The 11,937-nt window shown below is 44.1% G+C and overlaps 1 protein-coding gene across 1 annotated transcript in view; it reads left to right on the forward strand.

Moving 5' to 3' along the window:
• Nucleotides 1–11,937, forward strand: part of LOC135556283 (carboxyl-terminal PDZ ligand of neuronal nitric oxide synthase protein-like) — a 232,936-nt gene that overhangs the window by 217,754 nt on the left and 3,245 nt on the right. Inside the window, exons 11-12 of the mRNA XM_064989358.1 lie at nucleotides 9,662–10,007; nucleotides 11,130–11,937. The exon at nucleotides 11,130–11,937 is cut by the window's right edge and continues 3,245 nt beyond it. Of these exons, the coding sequence (XP_064845430.1) occupies nucleotides 9,662–10,007; nucleotides 11,130–11,748 (965 nt within the window). The 3' untranslated portion in view covers nucleotides 11,749–11,937. The remainder of the gene's footprint in view (nucleotides 1–9,661; nucleotides 10,008–11,129) is intronic.

Below are 11,937 nucleotides of genomic sequence, written 5' to 3' on the forward strand. Positions count from 1 at the left end.
GTGACCACTTGTTGACCTCTTGATACTCCCCATCCCGGATCCGGGATCATGAATAAAGCCTCAGGCTCATTAGCATAACGCAACGTTAACGATTTCTGAAAATCGCAAATAAAATGAAAATAATGCGCCTGCTCTCAAGCTTAGCCTTTTCTTAACAACACTGTCATCTCAGATTTTCAAAATATGCTTTTGAACCATAGCAAATCACTAATTTGTGTAAGAGTATGCTAAGCTAGCTTAGCATTTTGAGTAGCATTTAGCATGCAACATTTTCACAAAAACCAGATAACCAAATAAATAAAATCATTTACCTTTGAAGAGCTTCGGATGTTTTCAATGAGGAGACTCTCAGTTACATAGCAAATGTTCAGTTTTTCCTGAAAGAATCTTTGTGTAGGAGAAATCGCTCCGTTTTGTACATCACATTTGGCTACCGAAATGAACCGAAAATTCAGTCACCAAAACGTCAAACTTTTTCCGAATTAACTCCATAATATCGACCGAAACATGGCAAAGGTTGTTTGGGATCAATCCTCAAGGTGTTTTTTCACATATCTCTTCATTGATATGCAGTTCGTGGAAGCCTGCTTTCCCCTCAGAATCGCATGGAAAAATACCAGCAGCTGAAAAAGACGCACCAATTTCGACAGAGGACACCGGGCGGACACCTGGAAAATGTAGTCTCTTATGGTCAATCTTCCAATGATATGCCTACAAATACGTCACAATGCTGCAGACACCTTGGGGAAATGACAGAAAGGGCAGGCTCATTCCTCTCGCATTCACAGCCATATAAGGAGACAATGGAAAACGGAGCCTCAAAAATCCTGCTGGTTTCCTGGTTGCCGTTTCATCTTGGTTTTGCCTGTAGCTCCCGTTCTAGTGCACCCACAGACAATATCTTTGCAGTTCTGGAAATTCAGAGTGTTTTCTTTCCAAAGCTATCAATTATATGCATAGTCGAGCATCTTTTTGTGACAAAATATCTTGTTTCAAACGGGAACGTTTTTCATCCAAAAATGAAATTGCGCCCCTAGAGTTTCAAGAGGTTAAAGCAACATGTGATAACATGAAACGACATGTGAAAACATTTGAGCACATATGAAAATGTGATCTCGTGACAACATGGGGATGGACATTTTCAACATGTAATACCATGAAACTACACGTGACTACATTTGAAATTATTCCACATGTGAAATTGCAAATTCGATTTTCACATGTGAAAATGCATTTCCACATGATTTCAATTTTCATATGCAAACATTTTTCAAATGTAAAAGTGCAAATTAAAGTTTCACATGTGAAAATGAAATTCCACATCTACAATTCACATGTGAGGTGAAAACATTTTGTTCTCCTCCCTTGTGAAAGGTGATGTTAACATGTGAACTATATATTGAATACATGTTCACACGTGAGCCGTATGCTCACAACTGAACCCACATTTCTCTTTTTTTTCACATTAGAATTTCAGCTCAACATGTGAAAACTGCAAATTTAATGTTTCTCTTGTAAGGGAAGTAATGAAATGGAATGGGGGTTTTAAGGTAAAATAGTGTAAAAATCGTTCATCACTGACAATCTTTATATTTAACATGATCAGTTAGCACTGACTTTTCAATATGACCCCATCTGGGATTTTAACTCACAACCTCTGGATTTGGGTACGCTGATGTTTCTGCTGTGCCACAAAGTCTGTAGCATTCTAAGAGTCCACTACACATTCATTACCTATAATACATATCTGCGCTTAGAACAATAATGCCGTTAATCTCACTATTCTCTCATCATTGATTTAATTTACTTATGTAAGCATTTTGAGGGTTTTCTGTATAGTTGTCAAATGTTGACGAGGCATATTTATCTTCTTTAATGTTACTCCTGAGTCACTATGAGAATTATAATCGTTTTTCATGAGTGTATTATACAAAGCTGAATCTATTATAGACCTTTTTGGGTTAGTAATACTTTGTAGAGTGGCTCTATTTTCCATCAGCATGTATTTTCTCACCATTCTGAATGTCTAAAGAATCCATATGTTGTTCTGAAACATGACCACAGATATACTGGGCATATTTAACACGTTTACAACCATGGTCTTGAATTGGACCCACATTTTTCTGGTCTTGGTCTTGACTTGGTCTCGGACCCCTCGACCCTCTCCCAGTCTTGACTCGCTTTTTTGTCTTAACTTGGACTCAATTTTCTCCGGTCTTGGTCTTGAATCGGTCTCACTGCTCACACACCATGCATCTACTGCTGACTCAGGGATATATCACACACACACACACACACACACACACACACACACACACACACACACACACACACACACACACACACACACACACACACACACACACACACACACACACACACACACACACACACACACACACACACACACACAGAGAGAGGGAGCAGGGTCTTGGAGGGCCAGACAGACAGTGGTGTGGCAAATTGCTAGATTAAATATTGATTGGAGCTCTTTGATATGGATGGGAATGAAGGCTTACAAAATCGTCTGCGACAACCTCTCCTCTCTTCCTCTCCTCATTTCCTAATTTCTCTCCTCTACACTCCTCCCAACCTGAATACAACCTGTCCTGTCATCCTCCCTGCTCTACCCATCCTCTCCCCCTGTACTATTTTCTCTTGCTCTTTTGTGCTCTTACCATTCAGGCCACTCACACACACACGTAAACACACTGGCCCTTTACAGTCCCGTCATTTAAAAACACTTTACTAGGGGCCCAAGGACAGAGCTGGGTTGCGGGTTGCTGGGTGAGGAAGATGAGGGAGTTGTTGGGGTGGAGAATGATGTGAGGGGCATTGGGTATGGTTAGGGGGTGTTGGCTAATAGGCTGTTAAAGCCTTGTTCTGAGGTCATAGATCAGAGCTGTAGTCTGTCGGGACAGGAGGAGAACACTTAATCCCATCAACCCCTACAGTTCTTGGTCTAACCTTTGCGCTCTGACCTCCCGGTACAAGCCACAGGAGACAGGAAGCAGGGCAGCGTATGACTCAGTGGGAGGTTAGAGAACTAACACTATTGCTCTCAGACTCCCTCCAGCTACCGTAGTGTACAGGATTTAAATGATTCACCCACTGTCAAAACCCCATTATTTTAATGATTCATATTTAAAAAACAAGGGTGTGTGAATTATAGATGTTTGGCCTACAATAGCTGTGCTCTGGGTGTGTACAATACAGTATGTGGCTGGACTACTGTTCTCTGAGTCAGGAGAACAGGAGATCTCACTTTCTGGGACATGTCTGTCTCCAAAGTTAGACTTGTAACTGATCTTAAAGGGATACCATGATTTTGTCAATGAGGCCCTTTATCTACTTCCCCAGAGTCAGAAGAACTGGTGGATACAATGTCTCTGAGTGCAGTTTGAAGGAAGTTGCCAACTGTATCTGCATACTTTCAGTCATTGTGCTAACGCTAGCTAGTTAGCATTGGCTCACAAAACTACTGTACCTTTAACTTCCTTCATACTGGACACAGAGACATAAAAATGGTATCCACGAGTTCATCTGACCCTTTAAATGTTTAGCCTATTTTATTTAAGTACCTAATTTTCCGTTAATCTCCGGTTAGTTCACACACTGCTTTACTTTTGAACAGTCAGTGAAGGAAATTAATCACCACTCGTGAGCTCGTTAAATGTAATTTCCCACCCAGCATTCACTCTCTTTAAGTGACCCAGAGTAAGATTAACTCATATATAATTTGTCAAGGATGCCAATGGAAGCCAGGCTTCCCCCCAAAAAAATACACCAAGAAAAAAAACTGAAATAATTTATCTTTCGTTTCTGTGTTTTCATAATATTTCTTCAATCCACAAGAAGCTGAACGTATCTCACTGGAGAAAGAATCTGAGCGAGCAAAATAGTGCCCTCTGTAGGCCATTCATCTAATGCGGTCTGATCATAAAAAGCATGACATTGTTGCCGCCCCGTAGCATTGAATCCAAGGGAAGCCAGCGAGCATTTGGCCTCTCTTGATTAAAAAAAAGTATAAAATAATAGCCAATCAGCGTTGAGCTAAACTGAGAGAGCTCAACTGTGAATAGTCCTGGTGCGCCCCAATACATTTAGAAGGGAAGCCAGTTTGGATTTGGATTCACTCCTATCACAACGCATCAAGAGAAATACATAATTGACAGAAACAACTTGAATTGTTGCATCTTGTTGTGTCGTGGTCCTACGGACTCTAGCTAGCTAGCTAAAATTGGCCCTTTCCTATTAGCAATGGATGGAGATGGAGATAGGGATTTGGACTTGTGGTTTTGCTTGATTCTCCGTACTAGCTAATGATTAAAACGACAATTCAGATCCAACCATAAATGCATACATTTCTCCCTGGACTGAGAGGATGGAAGTTCAATATGTAGCTAGATGTAGAAGGCTAATGTTAACTAGCTAGCGTTGCCCATGAAAGGAAGTTAGGCTAGTGAGCAAGCATTTTAGCCAGGTAGCCTAGGACAACAAAAAATGTAAAAGTGTACTGTGTGAAAGAGAGGACGATGGCATTGGCATTTCTCTACAAGTAGGGTGAGTCAACATGTTTTTTCAATCCATTATGTTTGTTTAGAAGTCAGCAAATTACACCCCAAATGTATGTTCTGTCATCTGTCTTAGGTGCAGATACTTGCTCACACACACACACACACACACACACACACACACACACACACACACACACACACACACATACACACACACACAAATCAGAACCATGGACAGCCACATCATATTTAGCTTACATTGATTGGACTAAATTGTTTTTGGTATCTGCTAGTTGTCACCGTATTAGTCTAGGCATAGGTGATTTGATGATGTTGAAAAGTTGAAGTTGAAATGGTGCTGGAATAGTGGAGGCAGCTTCTGTTGTCTTTGCAACTTGCTGTACATCTCTTCGGTTATAAATAAATAGTAGTTTAGTAGTCCGAAAATGTCAGAAACATTAACTTGCTTGACCATGCTACAGGTCATGTAACTATTACATGCAATATGCTTTGTAGTTGTAATATGTTTTTGTTCCTGTCTTTCCGTGCAGTTTGAAGGAAGTTGAAGGTAGCTTCTGGGGCCATTGCTTATTAACGACTGGAAGTCTACAGGATTAGCTGCTAGCAAGCAACAAATGTCCTTCAACTTCCGTCAAACTGCACATAGACATAAAAATGGTATCCATTAGTTTGCCTGACTTTGGATAAGTAGAAAAAATGGCTTAGTTTAAAAAATGGTGAATTATCCCTTTAAGTGTAGTTTCATATCATAGCTCCTAATAGAACATGCTTTCATCCTGTCATCACACACACAAACACACTGTGAGGCTTTTTGGCCCTACTTAGACAAGCCTCACTCATGTAGATTAAAGGCTAATCTGTCATCACAGGGAGGCTCTTCTAACATGCTAAATAACCACATGGCCACTTAAGACTGATTGGTCTTCTCTCACCACACACACACACATCAAATGGTCTTGTCGTTGTGCGCTAGGCCAGGCGCTAAACGTTAAATGTTGAGCGCTAGACTAATTTGCGTATCATTAGTAATGGACTCTGCTAGGTTAGGTTCTCTGCTCTCCGTTTGTCAGAATGATGATCTACTCTGCCCTGTGGTACATTGTCTCGTACTCTCCTCCACTCAGCCCTGTGGTACGTTGTCTCGTACTCTCCTCCACTCAGCCCTGTGGTACGTTGTCTCGTACTCTCCTCCACTCAGCCCTGTGGTACTCTCCTCCACTCAGCCCTGTTGCCCTCGTTGTCGCCCTGTGGTACGTTGTCTCGAATGATCCCTCCACTCAGCCCTGTGCCCTGTACATTGTCTCGTACTCTCCTCCACTCTCCTCCACTCAGCCCTGTGATACGTTATCTCGTACTCTCCTCCACTCTGCCTTGTGGTACTCTCCTCCACTCAGCCCTGTGGTACCTGTGGTACGTTGTCTCGTACTCTCCTCCACTCAGCCCTCCTCCTCTCCTCCACTCTGCCCTGTGGTACGTTGTCTCGTACTCTCCTCCACTCTGCCCTGTGGTACGTTGTCTCGTACTCTCCTCCACTCTGCCCTGTGGTACGTTGTCTCGTACTCTCCTCCACTCTGCCCTGTGGTACGTTGTCTGTCTCTCCTCCACTCAGCCCTACGTTGTCTCATACTCCCTCCACTCTGCCCTGTGGTACATTGTCTCGTACTCTCCTCCACTCAGCCCTGTGTCGTTGTCTCGTACTCTCCTCCACTCTGTCCCTGTCCACTTTGCCCTGGGTACGTTGTCTCATACTCTCCTCCTCCATACTCTGTACCCCTCCACTCAGCCCTGTGGTACGTTGTCTCATACTCTCCTCCACTCTGCCCTGTGATACGTTGTCTCCTCCACCCTCTTGCCCTCTCCTCCACTCTGCCCTGTGATACGTTGTCTCGTACTCTCCTCCACTCAGCCCTGTGGTACGTTGTCTCGTACTCTCCTCCACTCTGCCCTGTGATACGTTGTCTCGTACTCTCCTCCACTCAGCCCTGTGGTACGTTGTCTCATACTCTCCTCCACTCTGCCCTGTGATACGTTATCTCGTACTCTCCTCCACTCTGCCTTGTGGTACATTGTCTCGTATTCTCCTCCACTCTGCCCTGTGGTACATTCTGCCCTCCACTCTGCCCTGATTGTCTCATACCCTCCTCCACCTGCCTGTCATTGACAGTTACAATTCTCCTCCACTCTGCCCTGTGGTACGTTGTCTCGTACTCTCCTCCACTCTGCCCTGTGGTACGTTATCTCGTACTCTCCTCCACTCTGACCTGTGGTACGTTGTCTCATACCCTCCTCCACTCTGACCTGTGGTACGTTGTCTCGTATTCTCCTCCACTCTGCCCTGTGGTACGTTGTCTCGTATTCTCCTCCACTCTGCCCTGTGGTACGTTGTCTCATACCCTCCTCCACTCTGCCCTGTGGTACGTTATCTCGTACTCTCCTCCATGTCTCACCCACTCTGCAGATTTCACTGTGTGTGTTATCTCGTATGCCCTGTGATTGTCTGCTACTCACCTCCTGTCTGACAGTTACAACAACATTTCTGTAAGGAAGGCTGCTGTTGTCTGACTAACAGCCCATGTCTCACCCACTGCAGATTTCACTGTGTGTGTGTATGTGTGTGTGTGTGTGTGTGTGTGTGTGTGTGTGTGTGTGTGTGTGTGTGTGTGTGTGTGTGTGTGTGTGTGTGTGTGTGTGTGTGTGTGTGTGTGTGTGTGTGTGTGTGTTCTAGTCACTCTGACAGAGGTGGGTTACTAACAGCTGAGAACAAGGTCTAAAGTTTTTTCATTACATGAAGGGGAAAGTTGAGTCTATCTAGATAGAGCAGCCTGTAAGGTTGATGTAAGGGTCCTCTGACTAACAATGGAGAAGTTGTGTTATTGTCATGGACATTCTCTCTAAGGGTATATGTTAATAATACAGCCAATTATGTGACACTGGAGATACAACTTTTAACTAGACTTTAAATAGAAGTTTAAATGAAAGATTGAATGACAGAGTATAAACCAACTGGACTGTAACACTGAAGTCCAGTATCTCCAAACTAGCCTGTTGTCAGATATAGGATCCTATGATTCTAAGATCCAAACTTGTGACCTAACTTTGTTTCCTAGTCCTGTGACTACAGTTTTATTAGGCTGTAGGTGCATCTCAATAGAGTGACTTCTCTTTGTTCTGTTAACTCGGGTCTTTTGTTCTGATACAAAACCTATTTCATTTCATCATGTCCTTCCCTGAACTGTTGTAAAGAGAAAACCGGTACACTGTATTGTATATGTGTGGGAGTGAACATGCACTTACTCTGAATCTCAGTCTGTCGCTGACCTTGCTTTTGCTCAATAAACGTCTCCTTTCTAACCTTCTCTCTCTTTCTTTCTTTCCGTACTCCTCCTCTACCTGGTTTCTGTGCTGTGCCAGCTGACAGCTGATTGTCTTTCTAGAATTCAGTCACTTTCACTTAATTATCTTTCTTTCATTTAATTATCTTTCTTTCGTGTTTTCTGTATTTCGTTCCTGTATGTTTAGCCTCCTCTCCACTTGCAGAAAAAAACGCTTCTGTTTTAATTAACAATCGTAATTAACATGGCAACAATCCCTAAGGCTAGGCTGTAATTGAGAGAGGGAGACTGGTAGGTATTATAGTACAGGGCCAGTCTCAGCCTCAGGCGTAGACAAACTAAACTCCAGGGCCTAACATGGGGAGGTAATATATAATGGAGGATTTAGTCTGAAGTCTGACTGTGTTTGTGCTATTCATTATCATGACCACCAATACTCAGAACACTACCATTATGAAGCCTTCTGACAGGGAGTCTAGCTAAGAGAAGTGTGGGAACTATGTTTCTAGCCTAAACTGTGGCTATCTGAGAGCTGTCACACACACACACACTCACATCCAAACACACACTGAACACAGAGTGATTTTCTGTTCAATCTGATCTTCCTAATAGCCCTCCTCTCTGGTCAGACTACAGAGAATCCTTCCCCCAGGCAGGCCTCTAACAGTGAAAGGATATCTGTGTTTGTGTGAATAAGCACCTAGATGTCTGCTCTCCCTCTCTCTCCCTCCTTCAAACACCCTCCCATCACTCCAGAATTATATTAGCTGTCTCTCCAAAGACTCACACTAATGGATTTGAAAATCTCTGTGGCTGCCCATGTCTTTGAAATAGTCTGAATTGCCGAAGCAACACAAAGTCAAGTCAAGAGCACCTGTGCTGTGCTGTCTCACTGCTCTTTTTCTAGAGTTATTAATGAAGATGTTCCTTTCCATATGTCTGTCCACAGATGTTAGCTTTTAGAGTTACAGCCAAACCCGGCATTTAGCCGTAAAGTCTATTTGTCCCCTTCAAGTACCCGTTAATGCTTTGGTCATATCACAGATGGTCATACTATCAACAAACTATCTGTTGATAAGCAACTGCTTGCTAAGGTTAGGAATAAGGGTTGGGGTAAGGGTTACCTTAAAGTTAGGGTTAGGAGATTGAAATGTTACTGATAGTCTGTAGAGGATTTACAGATGGGCTATCCGAATAAAGTGTTCCCGAAAACTATTAACTTGTTGTGTCTTACTAATGCCTTCCGAGAAACTATTTTCTCCACGAGGTAAGACAATCTATTATTGTACTATGTGGACTGACAACAACCCGCTCCTTTGTGCATTTACCCATCCTGCAATGCACTGTGGTCTATTTTCGGCTTCATTGTGATTGGTGGATGTGGTTATGTGCATGTGTCATGTCCCTTGCTTCCATCATGACTTGTTGATGATTGTGTAACGTGTTGCATCCATATTGAGCAGTTGTAACACTGTGCCTTGTGAGACTCCATATGCTCTTTCTTTCTACACGGACTCCCTATAAACCATACTTTGACATGTTTTTGATGTTGCAACATTCTGCAATGTTGTACAGTGTTGCACAAACATGCAGTTTGAAATGAAACATCAGGAGTTGTCTTGTGATCCAGGTCACGTGAAATGTCTATACATTCCATTTATATCTGGAACATTCCATGGTGCCTGTAATGCATCCTTGCGTAAAACAAAAAATACCTTGATTGAATGTGCCCTCACAATACCCTCACTTATATCTTACATGCTCTCCTTCCCCCTCCCTTCCTCTCTCCAGTAGACCACAGTATGTTTGAGAACTCCAACGCCTCCAGAGCTCTAGGCCAGGGGCTCCAGGCCTCCAGGTTGACCCAGGCCTCGGCCCGTCACTCCCTGGTCACAGCTAACCCTGCCCTGGGTAGCAGCCCTGCCGAGGCCCCCTCCTCCACCACTACCAATGGAGGTCAGCAGAGGCTAAAGAATGCCCTGAACCTGGGCAAGGCTGTGGGGGCAAAGGTCAATGACCTGCTGCGAAGGAAAGAGCCCAGTCATATAGGAGACATCGGTGTCACAGAGATCAACAAGAATGTAGGAGCAGTCTGGAGCAATACGGAGGAGATGACCCAGCGAACTACTGCCTATAGGTATGGAGGGATACACAATACAGTACACACACACACACACACACACACACGACTACTGCCTAAAGGTGAGGAGGTGTACACTAAAAGACACACACACACACACACACACAGGAGGGATACAGTAAAACCCACACACAACCACAAACACACAAACATTTGCAGATCACCCATACTCACAAACAGTTATACAATATTCACGTCCGCCACATGTCTGGGCCCAATAGCTATAACCCAGCTTTCAGACACTGTGCCTTGGAGATTCATTCCAATATTGGTTTTATCCAAAGAGTAAAACTGAGAGACCAGCTAGTTATTTCGAAAAACCAATATTGTATTATTTTCTCTAAAGTGGAACGATTTAAGCTGGGAAATAGTAGTCATCCTCTCACCCCATATAAAAGACCATAACTGTTGAGTCAAAGATGTTTAAATGATTCATCTGAATTTTTCCAAACTGGGGCAGTGAATAAGTGATGAAGAGTAAGAGGAGGGTTAGTTAGACAGAAGCTGAGATTAAACACACACAGAGACTGAATGAGACATATTTGAGAGTTGAATTGCCTCATTTCTAATGTTAATCATACACGGTGCATGCACACACACACGCACACTCACCCTTGGGTCTCCCTTAGTTTAAAGAGACAGAACGAGCTGTCCGTCTACGCTGTAGCTGGTCATTGATCTGTCTGTCTCTTGACTGACACTCAGTCACCTACCTGACACACGGAGCCAGGACAGACATTTCACAGCTGCGTAACTCATAGAATTGGTAAATACGTGATGTGTGTTTAGACACTGATGTGTTGAGAAATGTGAATTGTCAGGTCACGTATAGACAGAGTAGTCATAAATGACTGGTATGCTTTGCGGTGACTCACTCCTTATCACTATGGCAATGATGCGGTTGTCACCATGACAATATGCTCATTTATGGGGGAAAGGTAGAGAAATATTCCACTTATCAAATAAACACATAGTCCCACAGCATAGAGAAGGGGGAGGAGAACGAGGGGAAGTTAGACAGAGAGCAAGTGATGGGGAGAGATTGAACAAATGTAAAAATGTGTTATTGTTAAAGTTACAGTAGAAATGGATGTCTCTTCCTCTTCTCTCTCCTTCCAGTCATGCCTCTCAGGACTCCTTCCCTCGTCTGGACCCCCCTCCTCCCGGTAAAAAAAAGCGTCTTCCTCGCACCCTGAAGACGACCCAGGACATGATGATCTCGTCTGACCCCGTCGTCACCACACCCCCCGAGACCCTCGATCACTCCCTCCTCTCCTCCTCCAACAAGACCTCCCTCATCAGCAATGAGCAGACCCCACCCAAGGGAGAGCAGGACGGAGAGAATGACAGAGGGAGAGACACACTCACCGGACTGACTGACCCTCTGGACAGCGAGAGGAAAGAGGAAGAGGTGAAGATGGAGACAAATGGGAGCAGTAAGATGGATGGAGTGGAAGGGAATGAGACAGAGGAGAGGAAAGAGGGAGAGCAGACCCAGATTCAGCTCCAGCTCTCTGTCCCAGACCTTATCCATAAGGACCACGTGGTCCCCCCCAAATCGAGGACATCTGAGCCCAGGCAGAAGGCCTCGGGAGCAGACACCAGGCTAGCCTCCACCCCCCTAAAAGCTCCGTACAGGATCAGTGTAAGTGAGGATGGGCTGATGGAGAACAGCTCCCTCTGTAGGAAAGGATCAGCAGACACAGAGGAGCCTGAACAACACCCCGACCTGCTTTGAGAAGAGACACACACACACACACACACACACACACACACACACACACACACACACAGCCTCTGGAGAGAGGGATATATAATGGGAACAGTGATGTGGAGAGGAGCTGGCAGAAGGAGAGCAGAAGACAGAGATTGTTTGTGTGAGAATAAGAAAGGGAGGGAGGATGTTTTTGACTAGACCCTAGACTAG

The sequence above is a fragment of the Oncorhynchus masou genome, chromosome 15 (assembly GCF_036934945.1).
Source record: "Oncorhynchus masou masou isolate Uvic2021 chromosome 15, UVic_Omas_1.1, whole genome shotgun sequence".
Classification (NCBI taxonomy): domain Eukaryota; kingdom Metazoa; phylum Chordata; class Actinopteri; order Salmoniformes; family Salmonidae; genus Oncorhynchus; species Oncorhynchus masou.